This window comes from Xenopus laevis, chromosome 1S, assembly GCF_017654675.1.
Source record: "Xenopus laevis strain J_2021 chromosome 1S, Xenopus_laevis_v10.1, whole genome shotgun sequence".
NCBI classification, from domain to species: domain Eukaryota; kingdom Metazoa; phylum Chordata; class Amphibia; order Anura; family Pipidae; genus Xenopus; species Xenopus laevis.
In genome coordinates this window covers 104,434,694-104,448,654 of record NC_054372.1, presented here as the reverse complement: position 1 = coordinate 104,448,654, position 13,961 = coordinate 104,434,694, and the positions used below count along the sequence as shown (strand labels likewise).

Here is a 13,961-nt window from a genome sequence, read left to right as displayed (position 1 = left end):
ATTAGGATAACAGAGTATGGTGTCATTTTAAGTTGTTAGAAAGGCATAGGATCTGTTATTAGGAAACTTGTCTCCCATAGAGACAATTTTAATCAAATAATTAACATTTTACAAATGATTTTCTTTTTTTCTATATTAATAAAACAGTACCTTGTATTTGATCCAAACTAAGATATAATTTATCCTTATTGGAAGCAAAACCAGCCTATTCGGTATATTTAACTTTGACATGATTTTCTAGTAGATTTAAGATATGAAGATCCAAATTACAGGAAAGTCCATCATCCAGAATATGCCAGGTCCTGGGCATTCTGGATAATAGGTATAACCTGTACCAGGCATGCAGCAGGTTATTTGACTCTTATACTCATAGAAATATACTTCTGAAAGCAGAAGCTAGGTACTCAAATGGCAGATATGTGTTTATGGAAAGAAATGTTATTGTGGGCACCAGGAGTTTTCTTCATAGCTACAAGCAATTTATTTAGTGTAAGCATAGCACTATGGATATATAATTCAAGAATACATAGGAAAATGAGTTAGAGTAGATGCAGGCTGTAGACAAATATAAAGAAGTTGCCATCTTTGCATGGAATAACCAGTTTTGTTTAAAGTTACCGCCAACTGGTAGAAAACATTTAAATGTATGGCTCCTGATGGAACTGATGTGTATGCAGGTAGGCAGGATCTGACTGATCTCTTTAAAACACTATATAACAAGTTTGTGCTATATGAATTCATTGTAATTTTATTATGAAGTTACAGTGATTCTGTTTGTACAAATTGTTGGATGCCACATTCTTAAGTGAGATTAGATAGGGTACAGCCATCAGAAAGGGATAAGAAAAGTAAGCATTATTATTCACATTGAACCACAGTATTGCTCTATTGTCTGTGTTTATTTTGCATGCAAGTGCACAATGACTAGCAACAACATTGGTGAACATAATACAGGCATTCTACATTACATGTACCCAAGTGTAGGCTTATAATTAGCTCCTTTCTTCCAAGGACGTCAAGATACATCATTTTGGAATTAGGAAGTTTTTTTCATTAGGGATGCACCGAATCTACTATTTTGGATTTGGCTGAATCCTTCATGAAAGATTCGGCCGAACACCGAACCAAATCCGAATAATAATTTGCATATGTTAATTAGGGGCGGGAAAGAAAAAAGTGGGGAACATTTTTTTTGCTTCCCTGTTTTGTGATGAAAAGTCACCTGATTTCCCTTCCTGCCCCTAATTTACTATGCAAATTTGGATTTGGATTTGGCCAGGCTCAAGGATTCGGCTGAATCTGAATGCTGCTGAAAAAGGCAGAATCCTGGATTCGGTGCATCCCTATTTTTCATCTTCTGAAAACAGGAGACAACTTCGCTTTCCTCTGAACTACCTAAAGATGGATCTATATATTTTTTCCAACTTCATCAACTAGGTATGCAACTATTATTTCAAACTCACAATTTTAAAATGCCGACTTATTCCACAGCAAAGTAGTACAAATACTATGACTATGAAGATTTTCATTCATCCAGGTCATGGTAAATCTAGTATAGGTAAATCTAAAAACAACTGGACTTGCTGAGAAATCAATGAAGACATTGCATCCATTCATGCAACTCTCACAATTAAAACCTGTTTCTAGGAGTTGCATAACACATTGGATAATCCTATCACAGTAACTACACAGAATCAATCAATCACTGTTTGAAGAGTTACAATTGCCATTGTGATTGGATTAGTGGAAGAGTTTATATGCCGAGAATCCTATATTAAATGAAAGGTACAACATTGGTTGTCTGAACTATAAGGGGCAGATTTATCAAGGGTCGAATTTCTAAGTACAAAAAACTTTGAAATTTGACCATCGAATTGAAAAACTTCGAAGTTTTTTCACCAAATTTGGCAATCCTACTATTGAATAAAAATGATTCGATCGAATGGTTCGAACGATTTTAGCTTACGATCGAAGGATTTTTATTCAATGTGCAAAGACTTATAACAAGTTTGTAGAAGGTCCCCATAGGCTAACATAGCAATTCGGCAGGTTTAATTTGGCGAAGTATTGAAGTTGAAGTTTTTTTTAAAGAGACAGTACTTCGATTATGGAATGGTCGAATATTCTAACGATTTTTACTTCGAATCAAAGTCAAAGTAAATTCGAAGTCGTAGTATCCTATTCGATGGTCGAAGTATCCAAAAAATTACTTTGAAATTCAAACTTTTTGTACTTTTTTCCTTAGTTAATCTGCCCCTAAATTTTACTGTAAACATGTCAGTGGAGGCATTTTATAAGGAACTGTAGAACATTATGTAGTGAAAATGTCCAACTTAGTTTCTAAGGTTGTTTTGTGTAGGGGTGTCCATTTTAAAATGAACTTTTAGTATGATGTAGAGGGTAATATTCTGAGACAATCTGCAATTGGTTTTCAATTTTTTATTAAGCAACAACTATAAATTTGTAGTCTTAGGGGGTTATTAACAAGCCCCGAATGCAAAAATCACAAAAAAATTGTGATTTTTCTTTATAAAATCAGGCTTTTAAAAAATCACACATTTTTTGGAATTTATTAAACCACGAGGCTGGAAAACGCTGAATTTTGAAATCCCGGCATCTCAGACCTGTCGAGGTTGCATATTAGTCAGTGGGAGACGTCCAAAAGATTTTATTGATGTGCGCTGGGTCTCGTGCCAAACCCCAAAGCTTTCAGAGGTTTCAGGGCAAAAAAAAAGGTTTCGGGTGAAATCTCCGAAAAAATCGTGAAAATCGGGTGAAACCTCTGAAAAAATAGTGAAAATCTGAGTTTTTACAGCAAAGCTAATTGTTGGGAAAATGTAATAATAAATAAGCATTAAAAACCCGAGCGGATTAGATCGGAGTTTGTAGCAGACAATAGTGAGATAATTTCGGATCTTGATAAATAACCCCCTTATAGTCTTACAGCGCTTTTTTTAAGATGGAGTCAGTGACCCCCTAGGGGCAGGAACTTCTACTTGCATGTCATTTCACCAATGCACGTTGATCCGAGCATTATACGTTCGCTCCCATGCCCAGTCTGTGTTGCCTACTGGGCATGGCACGAGTGCTAACAATTCTTAAGTGCTAAAATTTCTCAAGTGCTTAGAAATGACAGTTAAACAAGACAGTTCCATGGAACTAACTCCTATCTCTTCTCATTCCTACAGGTAATTCTGCTATATCCACATACTGCCATATCCATATACTGCAACTGTTTATTCTGGTAATTCTGCTATATCCACATACTGCCATATCCATATACTGCAACTGTTTATTCTGGTAATTCTGCTATATCCACATACTGCCATATCCATATACTGCAACTGTTTATTCTGGTAATTCTGCTATATCCACATACTGCCATATCCATAGACTGCAACTGTTTATTCTGGTAATTCTGCTATATCCCTACTTGTATTTGTTAACCCCAATAACTTTTGTCTGTCAGGCCTATTCTACTTTAGTTCTTTGATAAATATCTCAAGCACACATCTGTGTCCTCTCCTCAGTGAACAAGAGATATTTTTATAGCCCCAAACCTGGTTCTGGTGTCTGTAAAACTCTGCCCTTTGCTAGCTATTTAATTGATTAATTGATTATTTAGGCTCTGGTTTTCCCAATCAGCTACATATAAATTCAGACCCAGTATTGGGGATGGCACTCGTGTCTGGGGCATGGCACGAGTGCTAACAATTCTCAAGTGCTAACATTTCTCAAGTGCTTAGAAATGACAGTTAAACAAGACAGTTGGACAAGGCATTGACAAAGCAAAAGGAACCGGATTCCCCTGCAATCAACAGTGAACCATCTGGGATAAGAAGAAAACAGATTTGCTTGTACCTGCTAGTTTGTTACTTCTTATTCCAAACATGCTTTATCCTGCATTTCTCCTCCTTTCACTCTCATGCTTCATAAAACATTTTTCCTGGTCATCCCCAGGCAGCATAGTAAAAACACACGGGTTATGTCTCCTCACTGTCAGTTACCAGAAGAAACGCCCACTCTCGTAATAAATACTCACCCTCCCCTCTCTCACGCGTCTTTGTTTTCTTCTGTCAGTTCCGGGTGGCCACTCATCGATCCTCTGGGATCCAATTACCGGGTGCAGTTTTTTCTGGCAGCTCTCTCCACCCGAAGCCCTGGCGTTATCAGCGTTAGCTGTGTGTCTGGGGATCCCGTTGCAGCAGGGGATAACATATATGCCGCTCAGGCACCTTCAGCGTTAGCGCTATGGGCAAGGTGCGTGTCGCACCAGTAGTGACGTCATCACGGCGTTCAGGAGTTTTAAAAAGTTGCCGGTTACAGAGCGCACTGCTCTCAGTAGCTGCCGATTGGAGATGGAACCGGCTGCCCTAAAACGTGCTGCTGCTAAACCTTCAGGGTGAGTGGTTAACCTAGGATTTTAATTTTAATTTTTATTTTTCTGCGAAAAAAGCTGCTGCTAATTATCTTCCTGCTATTGCAGTGATTCTACCCCGGCTGAAGATCCTCCTAGTAAGAGACGCCATGGGAAAGAAGGATCCTGCAGGGCGTGTGATAACCCAGTATTAAAAGGCAAGAAGCTGTGCCGTGACTGCCTAGATGGCTATGCCTCAAGGGAGGAAGGTTATAGTAAGGAGAAAGTCCAGCCTGCTGCCCCTGCTACAGTTGTAGATCAAGCTGCTGTTATGAAGTGGATAAAGGAGGCAGTGGGTGAATCCATGAAACAACATCATAGAGGTTCGGCTTCTAAACCTTCTACATCTGCTATGCTGCAGGATTCATCCTCTGAGGGAGAATATTTGTCCTCAACAGAGGAAGATAAAAATGAGGAAGGGACATTTGACACCAAGTTAGTTCCTTCGCTTATAAAGGCCATAAGACAGACTTTAAGTCTGGAAGATCAGCAACAGGAGAATTCTTCAAAATCACTTTTTGTTAAAAAGAGAAAGCTAACTTTTCCTGTTCATCCAGAGATTAAAGATCTAATGAGTCAGGAATGGAAGACATACAAGAAGACTCCAGTAGAGACAAAATTATCTGTACTGTATCCTTTTCTAGCCGAAGACATGCAGATCTGGGATAATCCCCCATCGGTAGATGCTCCTGTGGCCCGTTTATCAAAGAAGACAGCTCTGCCAATCGATGATGTGTCAGCACTAAAGCACCCTATGGACAGGCGGATGGAGATTGATTTAAAGAGGGCATATATGACAGCAGGAGCAACCTGTAAACCAGCGGTGGCAATAGTATCGGTGGCAAAAGCGATGTCCTTGTGGGTGGATAATTTAGAACAGGCAGTTAGAGAGGAATCACAGGAAGAGAATATCTGTGAGGCCCTAGCAGACATCAAGAAAGCAGCAGAGTTTTGTCTGGAAGCAGCAGTGGATATTTCAAGATTGTCGGCACGTAGTATGGCCTATAATGTGGCTGCTCGTAGAGCACTGTGGCTGCGTACATGGTACGCAGATACGGCATCTAAAAGTACTCTTTGCAGACTACCTTTTGAAGGAGGTCGTCTGTTTGGCAAGTCCCTTGATGAATTGATTTCTAAGTCTTCAGGAGGTAAGAGCACCTTATTGCCACAGACCAAGCGTCCTCAAGAGGTCTCTAGAAGACAGTATGACAGATATCCGTCCAGACGAAAGGAGGAAGCAAAGGCTTATAGGCCTGGGAGAGAGTACAGATCAAATTGGCGGTCGGGGCAGACTGGGTTTTTTCGTTTCCCCAAGGGTAAGAATGCTCCAAAGCCGCAGTCCAAGCCCCAATGAGATGAGGCCGGCCCCACCCCCCTTAGTAGGAGCAAGGCTTCTGAAATATCAGGAGGTGTGGGCCAGAGAAACAGACGACAGATGGGTCAATTTAGTGGTCTCAAGGGGGTATCTCTTAGAGTTCCACAGAAGACCTACAGGAAGCCACTTTATTTCTTCAAAAAGAGCTCTAAAATTTTCAGATCATCTGCTTTTTCAGCAATACATAGAAGAGTTGCTGGCCAAGGAGGCGATTGTTCCAGTCCCTGCCAGGCTGCAAGGTCAGGGGTTTTACTCACCACTTTTTCTTGTAACAAAGGCTTCAGGAGAATTACGACCAATCTTAGATTTAAGAAGGTTGAACAAGTTTTTGAGGACGCAAAGGTTCAAGATGGAATCTTTGGCAACTATCAAGTCAGTAGTTCACGAGGGAGATTGGTTAGCATCCCTGGATCTGAAGGATGCATATTTGCATGTGCCTGTGGCAGAGGAGCATCAGCAATTCCTCAGATTTGCTTGGGAGAGCAATCATTATCAGTTCCGTTGCCTTCCCTTTGGCCTGTCAACCTCACCCAGAACATTCTCCAAAGTCCTAGTAGTTCTGATAGCGAAACTAAGACAGGAGAAGATCGAAATTTATCATTACCTGGACGATCTATTGATAGTAGCAAGGGAGAAAGAGATTCTCTTGCAGCAGGTAGCAAGGGTGGAATTTGTTCTCCAGCATTTTGGCTGGGTTCTGAATCGGAAGAAGAGTCAGCCAGATCCCACACAGAGGATAATCTATTTGGGAGCCCTTCTCGATACCAGATTAGGGATGATATCACTTCCAGTAAAGAAGATCCAACATATAGTCACACAAGCCAAAATGTTGGAGAGTCACCAATTCATTCCAGCAAGACAGTTCATGAGTTTCCTAGGCCTACTAACCTCAACCTTAGAGTTGGTGAGATGGGCGAGATGGAATATGAGGCCAATTCAAAATTGGTTTCTTGTGACATGGGACCGGAACAGGGGAGATTGGTCCCAGAAAATTCAGATACCCAGTCATCTAAAAGATCACCTTCACTGGTGGCAGAATGCAGCCAACCTTCGGAGGGGGTTTCCCTTGGAGGAGCCAGACTGGCTAGAGATCTACACGGATGCATCTGGAGTAGGCTGGGGAGCACATGTGGAGGAATGGGCAGTGCAAGGGTTTTGGAAGAACGGAAAGTCTCACTTACCTTCGAATGTCCTGGAGTTGAGGGCAATCAAGGAGGCCCTGAAGTCCTTACAGCCAGTCCTGTTGGGGGGCGCAGTGAAGATAAGATCGGACAACGCCTCAGCTGTGGCATATATAAGGAAACAGGGGGGAACTGGCAGTATCAAGTTACTGAAAGAGACTCTACCGATCATGGAATGGGCACAACGTCACCTGTTGGACATAACAGCAGTCCATGTACCAGGGATCCAAAATCAACAAGCAGATATGTTGAGCAGGTACCCGTTGGAGAGAGGGAATGGGAGTTGAACCCACAGATCTTCGATTGGATAACTTCCAGATGGGGTCTTCCCAGAGTAGACCTCATGGCCTCAGAGAAGAATCACAAAATCAAATCATTTTTTTCGAGATACCAATCGAAATTAGCAATAGCAGTGGATGCATTCTCCCAGACTTGGGAGGGTCTTTGGGCCTATGTGTTTCCCCCTTTTCCCCTAATCTTCAAGGTCCTCAGGAAAATATTACAGTCGAAGATGGAGGTCATAGCCATTATTCCCAATTGGCCGCGCAGGCCCTGGTTCCCTCTACTGAGGAGGCTGGCAGTCCAGGAGCCAATGCTGCTGCCAGCAGTGGAGGATCTGCTGATCCAGGGGCTATACTTGCATCCGAATCCTCATTCCCTCAGATTGGCGGCTTGGAGGTTGAGAGGTCAGTCCTGGAGAAACAAGGATGCTCCAGGTCATTGATAAATACGTTGATGAAAGCCAGAAAGAGTGGTACTGCAGTAGTTTATCATAAGATCTGGGATAGATTTTCCTCATGGGCAGGTGGTTGTCAGGTCAACCCCTTTTCTCCTTCTACTGTTTCTATACTAGAATTTCTACAATCAGGCCTGGAACATGGATTAAGTTTGAGTTCCTTAAAAGTGCAAGTATCAGCTTTATCAGCAGTGTTGGGTAAAAGATGGGCAGAAGAGCCTTTGATTGAACAATTTTTCAAGGCAGTAATTAGAATTAGACCTCCGATAAAGAAGTCGGCACCACCTTGGGATTTGCCCCTAGTTTTACAAGGTCTTTCTGTGATACCATTTGAACCTATTGAGGAAATATCGTTGTGGCTACTGTCATTGAAAACAGCACTGTTGGTGGCACTGACATCAGCCAGGAGAGTGGGGGAGCTGCAAGCTCTGTCAGCGGAAGAACCTTATACAGTCTTCCATGAGGACAAAGTAGTTCTAAGACCAGTTCAGGCTTTTCTTCCAAAGATCGTTACAAAATTTCACATTAATGAACCAATCATTTTACCTGCGTTTCCGGGTGAGGAGGAGGCTAATCCATTGGATGTGAAGAGATGCCTACAGATGTATATTGAGAAGACTAGAGCTCTGAGAAAATCAGAGAGGCTGTTTGTGATACCTGGAGGATCAAGGAAAGGTCAGGCAGCATCGAAACCAACCCTTAGCAGGTGGATTGTGAAAGCTATCTCAAAGGCTTATGAGGTGCAGGGTAGAGCATCACCTGGAGAAGTGAGGGCACATTCAGCAAGAAGTATGGCAGCCTCATGGGCGGCGGAAGCAGGAGTCTCATCTGAGGCAATCTGCAAGGCAGCTACTTGGGCATCATCCAACACATTTATAAAACATTATAAATTGGATGTGTTTTCAGCTTCAGACAAAAAATTTGGGCAGGCTGTATTGTCTGCATCATGAAAATAAAAGAGATTCAGCATTATAGCCTGTTTTTTCTTTATTCCCACCTCTAAGATGTTATTGCTTTGGTATTACCCGTGTGTTTTTACTATGCTGCCTGGGGATGACCAGGAAAGGAGAAAATTGTTTCATACTTACCGTAATTTTCCTTTCCTGGTCATCCCCACGGCAGCATACCCACCCTAATGTGTATGTTTGTTTTGTAGCGTTGAACAAAGACGCGTGAGAGAGGGGAGGGTGAGTATTTATTACGAGAGTGGGCGTTTCTTCTGGTAACTGACAGTGAGGAGACATAACCCGTGTGTTTTTACTATGCTGCCGTGGGGATGACCAGGAAAGGAAAATTACGGTAAGTATGAAACAATTTTCTCCTTTCACTACCTCCTCCGGCAAATCCCACTTCTATACAAATCTCAACCTCTCTTCTCTCCTCTCCTTCCCTCTCCACACATGAAGTTTATAAAGTACTCTGTTTAGCTATTCCACAAAACTCCTCCTTTTCATACAAACAAAGGACTTATAAATCCCACTCACACTTAAGGTGGCCATACACGGATAGATCCGCTCGTTTGGCGATGTCGCCAAACGAGCGGATCTCCCTCCGATATGCCCACCTTGAGGTGGGCAATATCGGGCTGATCCGATCGTGGGCCCTAGGGCCCAACGATCGGATCCTAGCGCTCGCAAATGGGCGGTCGGAATCGCGGTACCGCATCAACGAACAGATGCGGCCGCGATCCGACGGGATTTTTAACCCCATCCGATCGAGATCTGGCCGACTTTCGGCCAGATCTCGATCGGGGAAGCCCGTCGGGGGCCCCCATACACGGGCCAATAAGCTGCCGACACAGTCTGTCGGCAGCTTTTATTGGCCCGTGTATGGCCACCTTTAGTCTATCTTTCCTTTCTATTGCTGGCAGCTGGGGACATTTCCCCAAACCCTGGCCCTTACCCCATCCCAGTTATATCACGACCACGAGCTCCTTCTCTCCGGAGCAAATTCCAACAGTACAGAACTCTTACTCCTATACCCAAAAACCCAGTTAATCTTTCATGTGCTCTCTGGAATGCCAGATCTGTCTGCAACAAGCTCACCGCTATACACGACCATTACATTGCAAATTCCTTTAACCTACTCGCACTTACTGAAACCTGGCTTTCTCCTACTGACACCGCCTCACCTGCTGCCCTGTCCTATGGGGGCCTACACCTTACTCATACTCCCAGACCTGGTAACAGACCTGGAGGTGGGGTAGGTTTGCTTCTCTCTCCCCGCTGTACTTTTAAAGTTCTTCCACCTGTTCCCTCTCTATCATTCTCCTCATTTGAGGCTCACTGCATTAGGCTCTTTTCTCCAGTTTCACTCTGCATTGCTGTTATATATCGACCACCAGGACCAACTGCACAATTTCTGGATAACTTTGCTGCCTGGCTTCCTTACTTTCTTTCATCTAACATCCCATCCATCATATTAGGTGACTTTAATATACCCGTTAACAACATTAACAACTCTTCTGTCTCTAAACTTCTTTCACTAACCTCCTCCCTAGGCTTATCTTTGTGCTCAGACTACCCCTCTCACTCCAATGGTAATGCTCTTGATCTCATATTTACCAGACTCTGTTCAACCACCAATTTTACTAACTCACCATTTCCCCTCTCTGATCACAATATGCTCACATTTCAACTCTCACTAACTCCCTCCTCACCCCCTGCTATTCCCCAAACACGTACTTACCGTGACTTGCAAGCTGTAGACGTGTCACATCTCTCTTCTTCCTTTGACTCTCTTCACTCTAATATCTCAGCCATCTCATGTCCTAATGTGGCTACCTCTGTCTACTATAGTACTCTCACCACTGCCCTAAATGAGCTTGCTCCTATAAAAACGAAACGTTCTAGACCCAAACCACTACAACCTTGGCATACTGCTCATACAAAAGCGCTCCAAAGACACTCACGTGCACTTGAGCGTCGCTGGCGCAAATCCCGTTCAGAATCAGACTTTTGGAGCTACAAATCTGCCCTGCGCTCCTTTAACACCAGCCTCTTCCAAGCCAAACAAACATACTTTACTTCACTCATTAACTCCCTTTCTAAAAAACCAGCACAACTTTTCTCCACCTTTAACACTCTCCTTTCCCCTTCTCCACCCCCTCCATGCACATCTGTCTCTGCTCAAGATATTGCTGAGCACTTCAAAAACAAAATTGACACTATCAGAAGGGACATTACACTACTCAACCCCCCTAGACTTCCACCCCCCTCCCTCCACACTCCCCAGTCTCTCCTGTGCTCCTTCACCCCTGTCACTGATGAGGAAGTCTCAAAGCTTCTGGCCTCTTCTCACCTTACCACCTGCCCGCTTGATCCAATTCCCTCAAAACTTCTCCGTAATACCAATCCTTGTCTAATAAAAGCCTTAACTCACCTATTTAATCTTTCGCTCTCAACTGGACTGTTTCCTTCTCAACTAAAACATGCTCTTGTCACCCCCATTCTGAAAAAACCCTCTCTTGATCCCTCCAATCTTGACAACCTCCGACCTATCTCTCTGCTACCTTTCATCTCTAAACTACTTGAGCGCCTAGCCTACAACCGACTTACCTCATTCCTCTCTGACAATAACCTGCTGGACCCCCTACAATCTGGTTTTAAGCCACAACACTCCACGGAAACTGCCCTGACTCAACTAACTAATGACCTTTTAACCGCTAAAGCCAACAATCACTTCTCACTACTAATACTGCTTGATCTCTCAGCCGCATTTGACACTGTAGATCACCCTCTCCTCCTCCAGTCCCTCCAGTCGCTTGGCCTTCGTGACACAGCCCTGTCCTGGTTCTCTTCTTACATCACCAATCGTTCCTTCAGTGTCTCCTACAATGGAGTATCATCTTCTCCCCTACCTCTTTCTGTTGGAGTTCCCCAAGGCTCTGTCCTGGGACCATTACTATTCTCCCTCTATACTTCCTCCCTTGGCAAATTAATAAATTCTTATGGTTTCCACTACCACCTCTATGCTGACGATACTCAGATCTATCTCTCATCTCCTGATCTCAACCCAGAACTCCTAACTCGCGTCTCCTCCTGCCTGTCCGCTATCTCTACCTGGATGTCGCAACGCTACCTTAAATTAAACCTCTCTAAAACTGAAATGGTTCTCTTTCCTCCAACTAACACCAGTAGCATCCCCGAAGTATCCATCATAGTTAACAATTCCACTATCACCCCCTCTCCCCAGGCCCGGTGCCTTGGGGTTATCCTAGATTCTGCCCTGATTTTGCCCTGCAAAAATTCTTATTCACTCTCTCATCATATCGCGTCTAGACTACTGTAACTCTCTTTTAATTGGCCTCCCCCTCCAGAGACTGTCACCTCTCCAGTCCATAATGAACACTGCTGGGAGGCTCATACACCTCAGCAACCGCTCCTCCTCTGCCTCGCCATTCTGTCAATCCCTGCACTGGCTTCCGTTACCTTTCAGAATCAAATTCAAATTAATGACACTGACTTTCAAAGCACTTCATAACTCTACCCCACCCTACATCTCTGAACTCATCTCTATATACTCGCCCACTCGCTTACTACGCTCCTCTACCGACCTACTACTCAACTCTTCTCTCATTACCTCCTCACATGCTTGCATTCAAGACTTTGCAAGGGCTGCACCTCTGCACCTCTGGAACGCTCTCCCACGGTCTGTCCGACTTTCTCCCAACCTTTCTGCTTTCAAGAAATCTCTGAAAACGCACTTCTTTCGAGAAGCCTACCCTCACTCTGCTTAACTACCAAATGCAACAGCACATACAATACCACATTTCTCACCCACTTAATTCGATCTTGCCCACTCCCACACCTTGTGTATTACTCCCTTCCCTTTAGACTGTATGCCTATGCATAGGGCCTTCCTCACCTTTTTGTACCTGTATTGATTGTGATGTTTGTTACTCCATATATTCTATGTATGTAATTCATGTGATGTAGTTGTATAATCACATTTACTTTACAGTGCTACGCAATATGTTGGCGCTATATAAATACATGTTAATAATAATAATAATAAATACTGCGCCTGGCCAACCTGGCCTGGCTCTGCGACCCCCATTTGAAAACTGGAAACATTATTCATTAAAAGTCATTAAGGGAAGAACAGTTGTACCTTTGCATGAATTTGCAAATGATTTTCTGTACTTGGAAAGTGTTTAGCACCCCACCACCATCCGCCAGTGGAGGAAAGATTGCAACTTTTATAGTTTGCACCAGTGATAATATAGGAAATACAATATCTTACTGAAAAAGTCCTTATTGTTGTATGACAAAAAGTACACCACCTTTAAAAAGGCCTTAAAGAAAAATATTACATTGAAAAATGAAATTTTTTATTTTCAAATAAAGCTAGTTTTGTAGGAAAAGGTTTGATCAGGAAAACCCCTTTTGCCATTTTCTGTTAGAAATGTCATACCCAATTACGTTCACATTTTCTTGTTATGGTTTATTGGAAGCTTAAATAATAGATTAAAATATTTAATATCTCTGAAGATATTTTAACCTTCAAGAGCCTATTACCTACTTAATAAGACCTTCAAGCTTTATTACTGGAAGGATTATTCACTTTCTCAATTACGTTTTAATGAATAAATTCATTACATTTGAAAATATGATTATCAATAGTACTATATAATATACTGAGATCCATCTTCCTTGAACTGCAGATATATTTATATTTCTTTAGCATAGAAGTGTTTTCACTCCTTTTTGTTCCTGTTTAGAGGGAACCCCAATTTTAAGTTTCACAGGGGACTGCATAAATACGGCACAAATTCTGGGAAAATGCTCAATTCTGTGGCATTACTTTGGGTTTTTTTTCTATACCTTTTTGAAATGACCACAGGTTTTCAAAGTCCTTCCCATTCCCATAGAGGAAAAATAGTTCAAATTTTGAATGTTTTTTTTGGCTACTTCGACCATCAAATTGACTACTTCGACCTTCGACTACGACCTTTGACTTCAAATTGAACGATTCGAACTAAAAATCGTTCAAATATTCGACCATTCGATAATCGAAGTACTGTCTCTTTAAAAATTTCTTCGACCCCCTAGTTCGCCACCTAAAACCTTCGAAGTCGAAGGATTTTAATTCGGCAGTCGAATATCGAGGGTTAATTAACCCTCGATAATCGACCCTTGATACATCTGCCCCTAACACTGGTGCAATGAGGGGGGCTACTCTATCTGAAGCTCAATCTACTTTCCAATCAGAAGGATATTCTACAATGTGGTAACATGATTGATATGTCAC

General features: G+C 42.5%; 1 protein-coding gene across 1 annotated transcript; it reads left to right on the top strand.

The window, feature by feature from the left end:
• Positions 1–3,947: 3,947 nt before the first annotated feature.
• On the top strand, positions 3,948–5,771 carry LOC121399415 (lamina-associated polypeptide 2-like). The gene is made up of 2 exons (XM_041580062.1): positions 3,948–4,402; positions 4,487–5,771. The coding sequence occupies exons 1-2, from the start codon at positions 4,359–4,361 to the stop codon at positions 5,769–5,771; spliced, it is 1,329 nt and encodes a 442-aa protein (XP_041435996.1). The 5' UTR covers positions 3,948–4,358.
• Positions 5,772–13,961: the final 8,190 nt, after the last annotated feature.

Bases quoted from the DNA above. Each gene is read 5' to 3' on its own strand.
- LOC121399415 (XM_041580062.1), top strand. From the start codon at position 4,359: ATGGAACCGGCTGCCCTAAAACGTGCTGCTGCTAAACCTTCAGG. The intron at 4,403-4,486 runs GTGAGTGGTTAA...CTGCTATTGCAG, and splicing joins GCTGCTGCTAAACCTTCAGG to TGATTCTACCCCGGCTGAAG.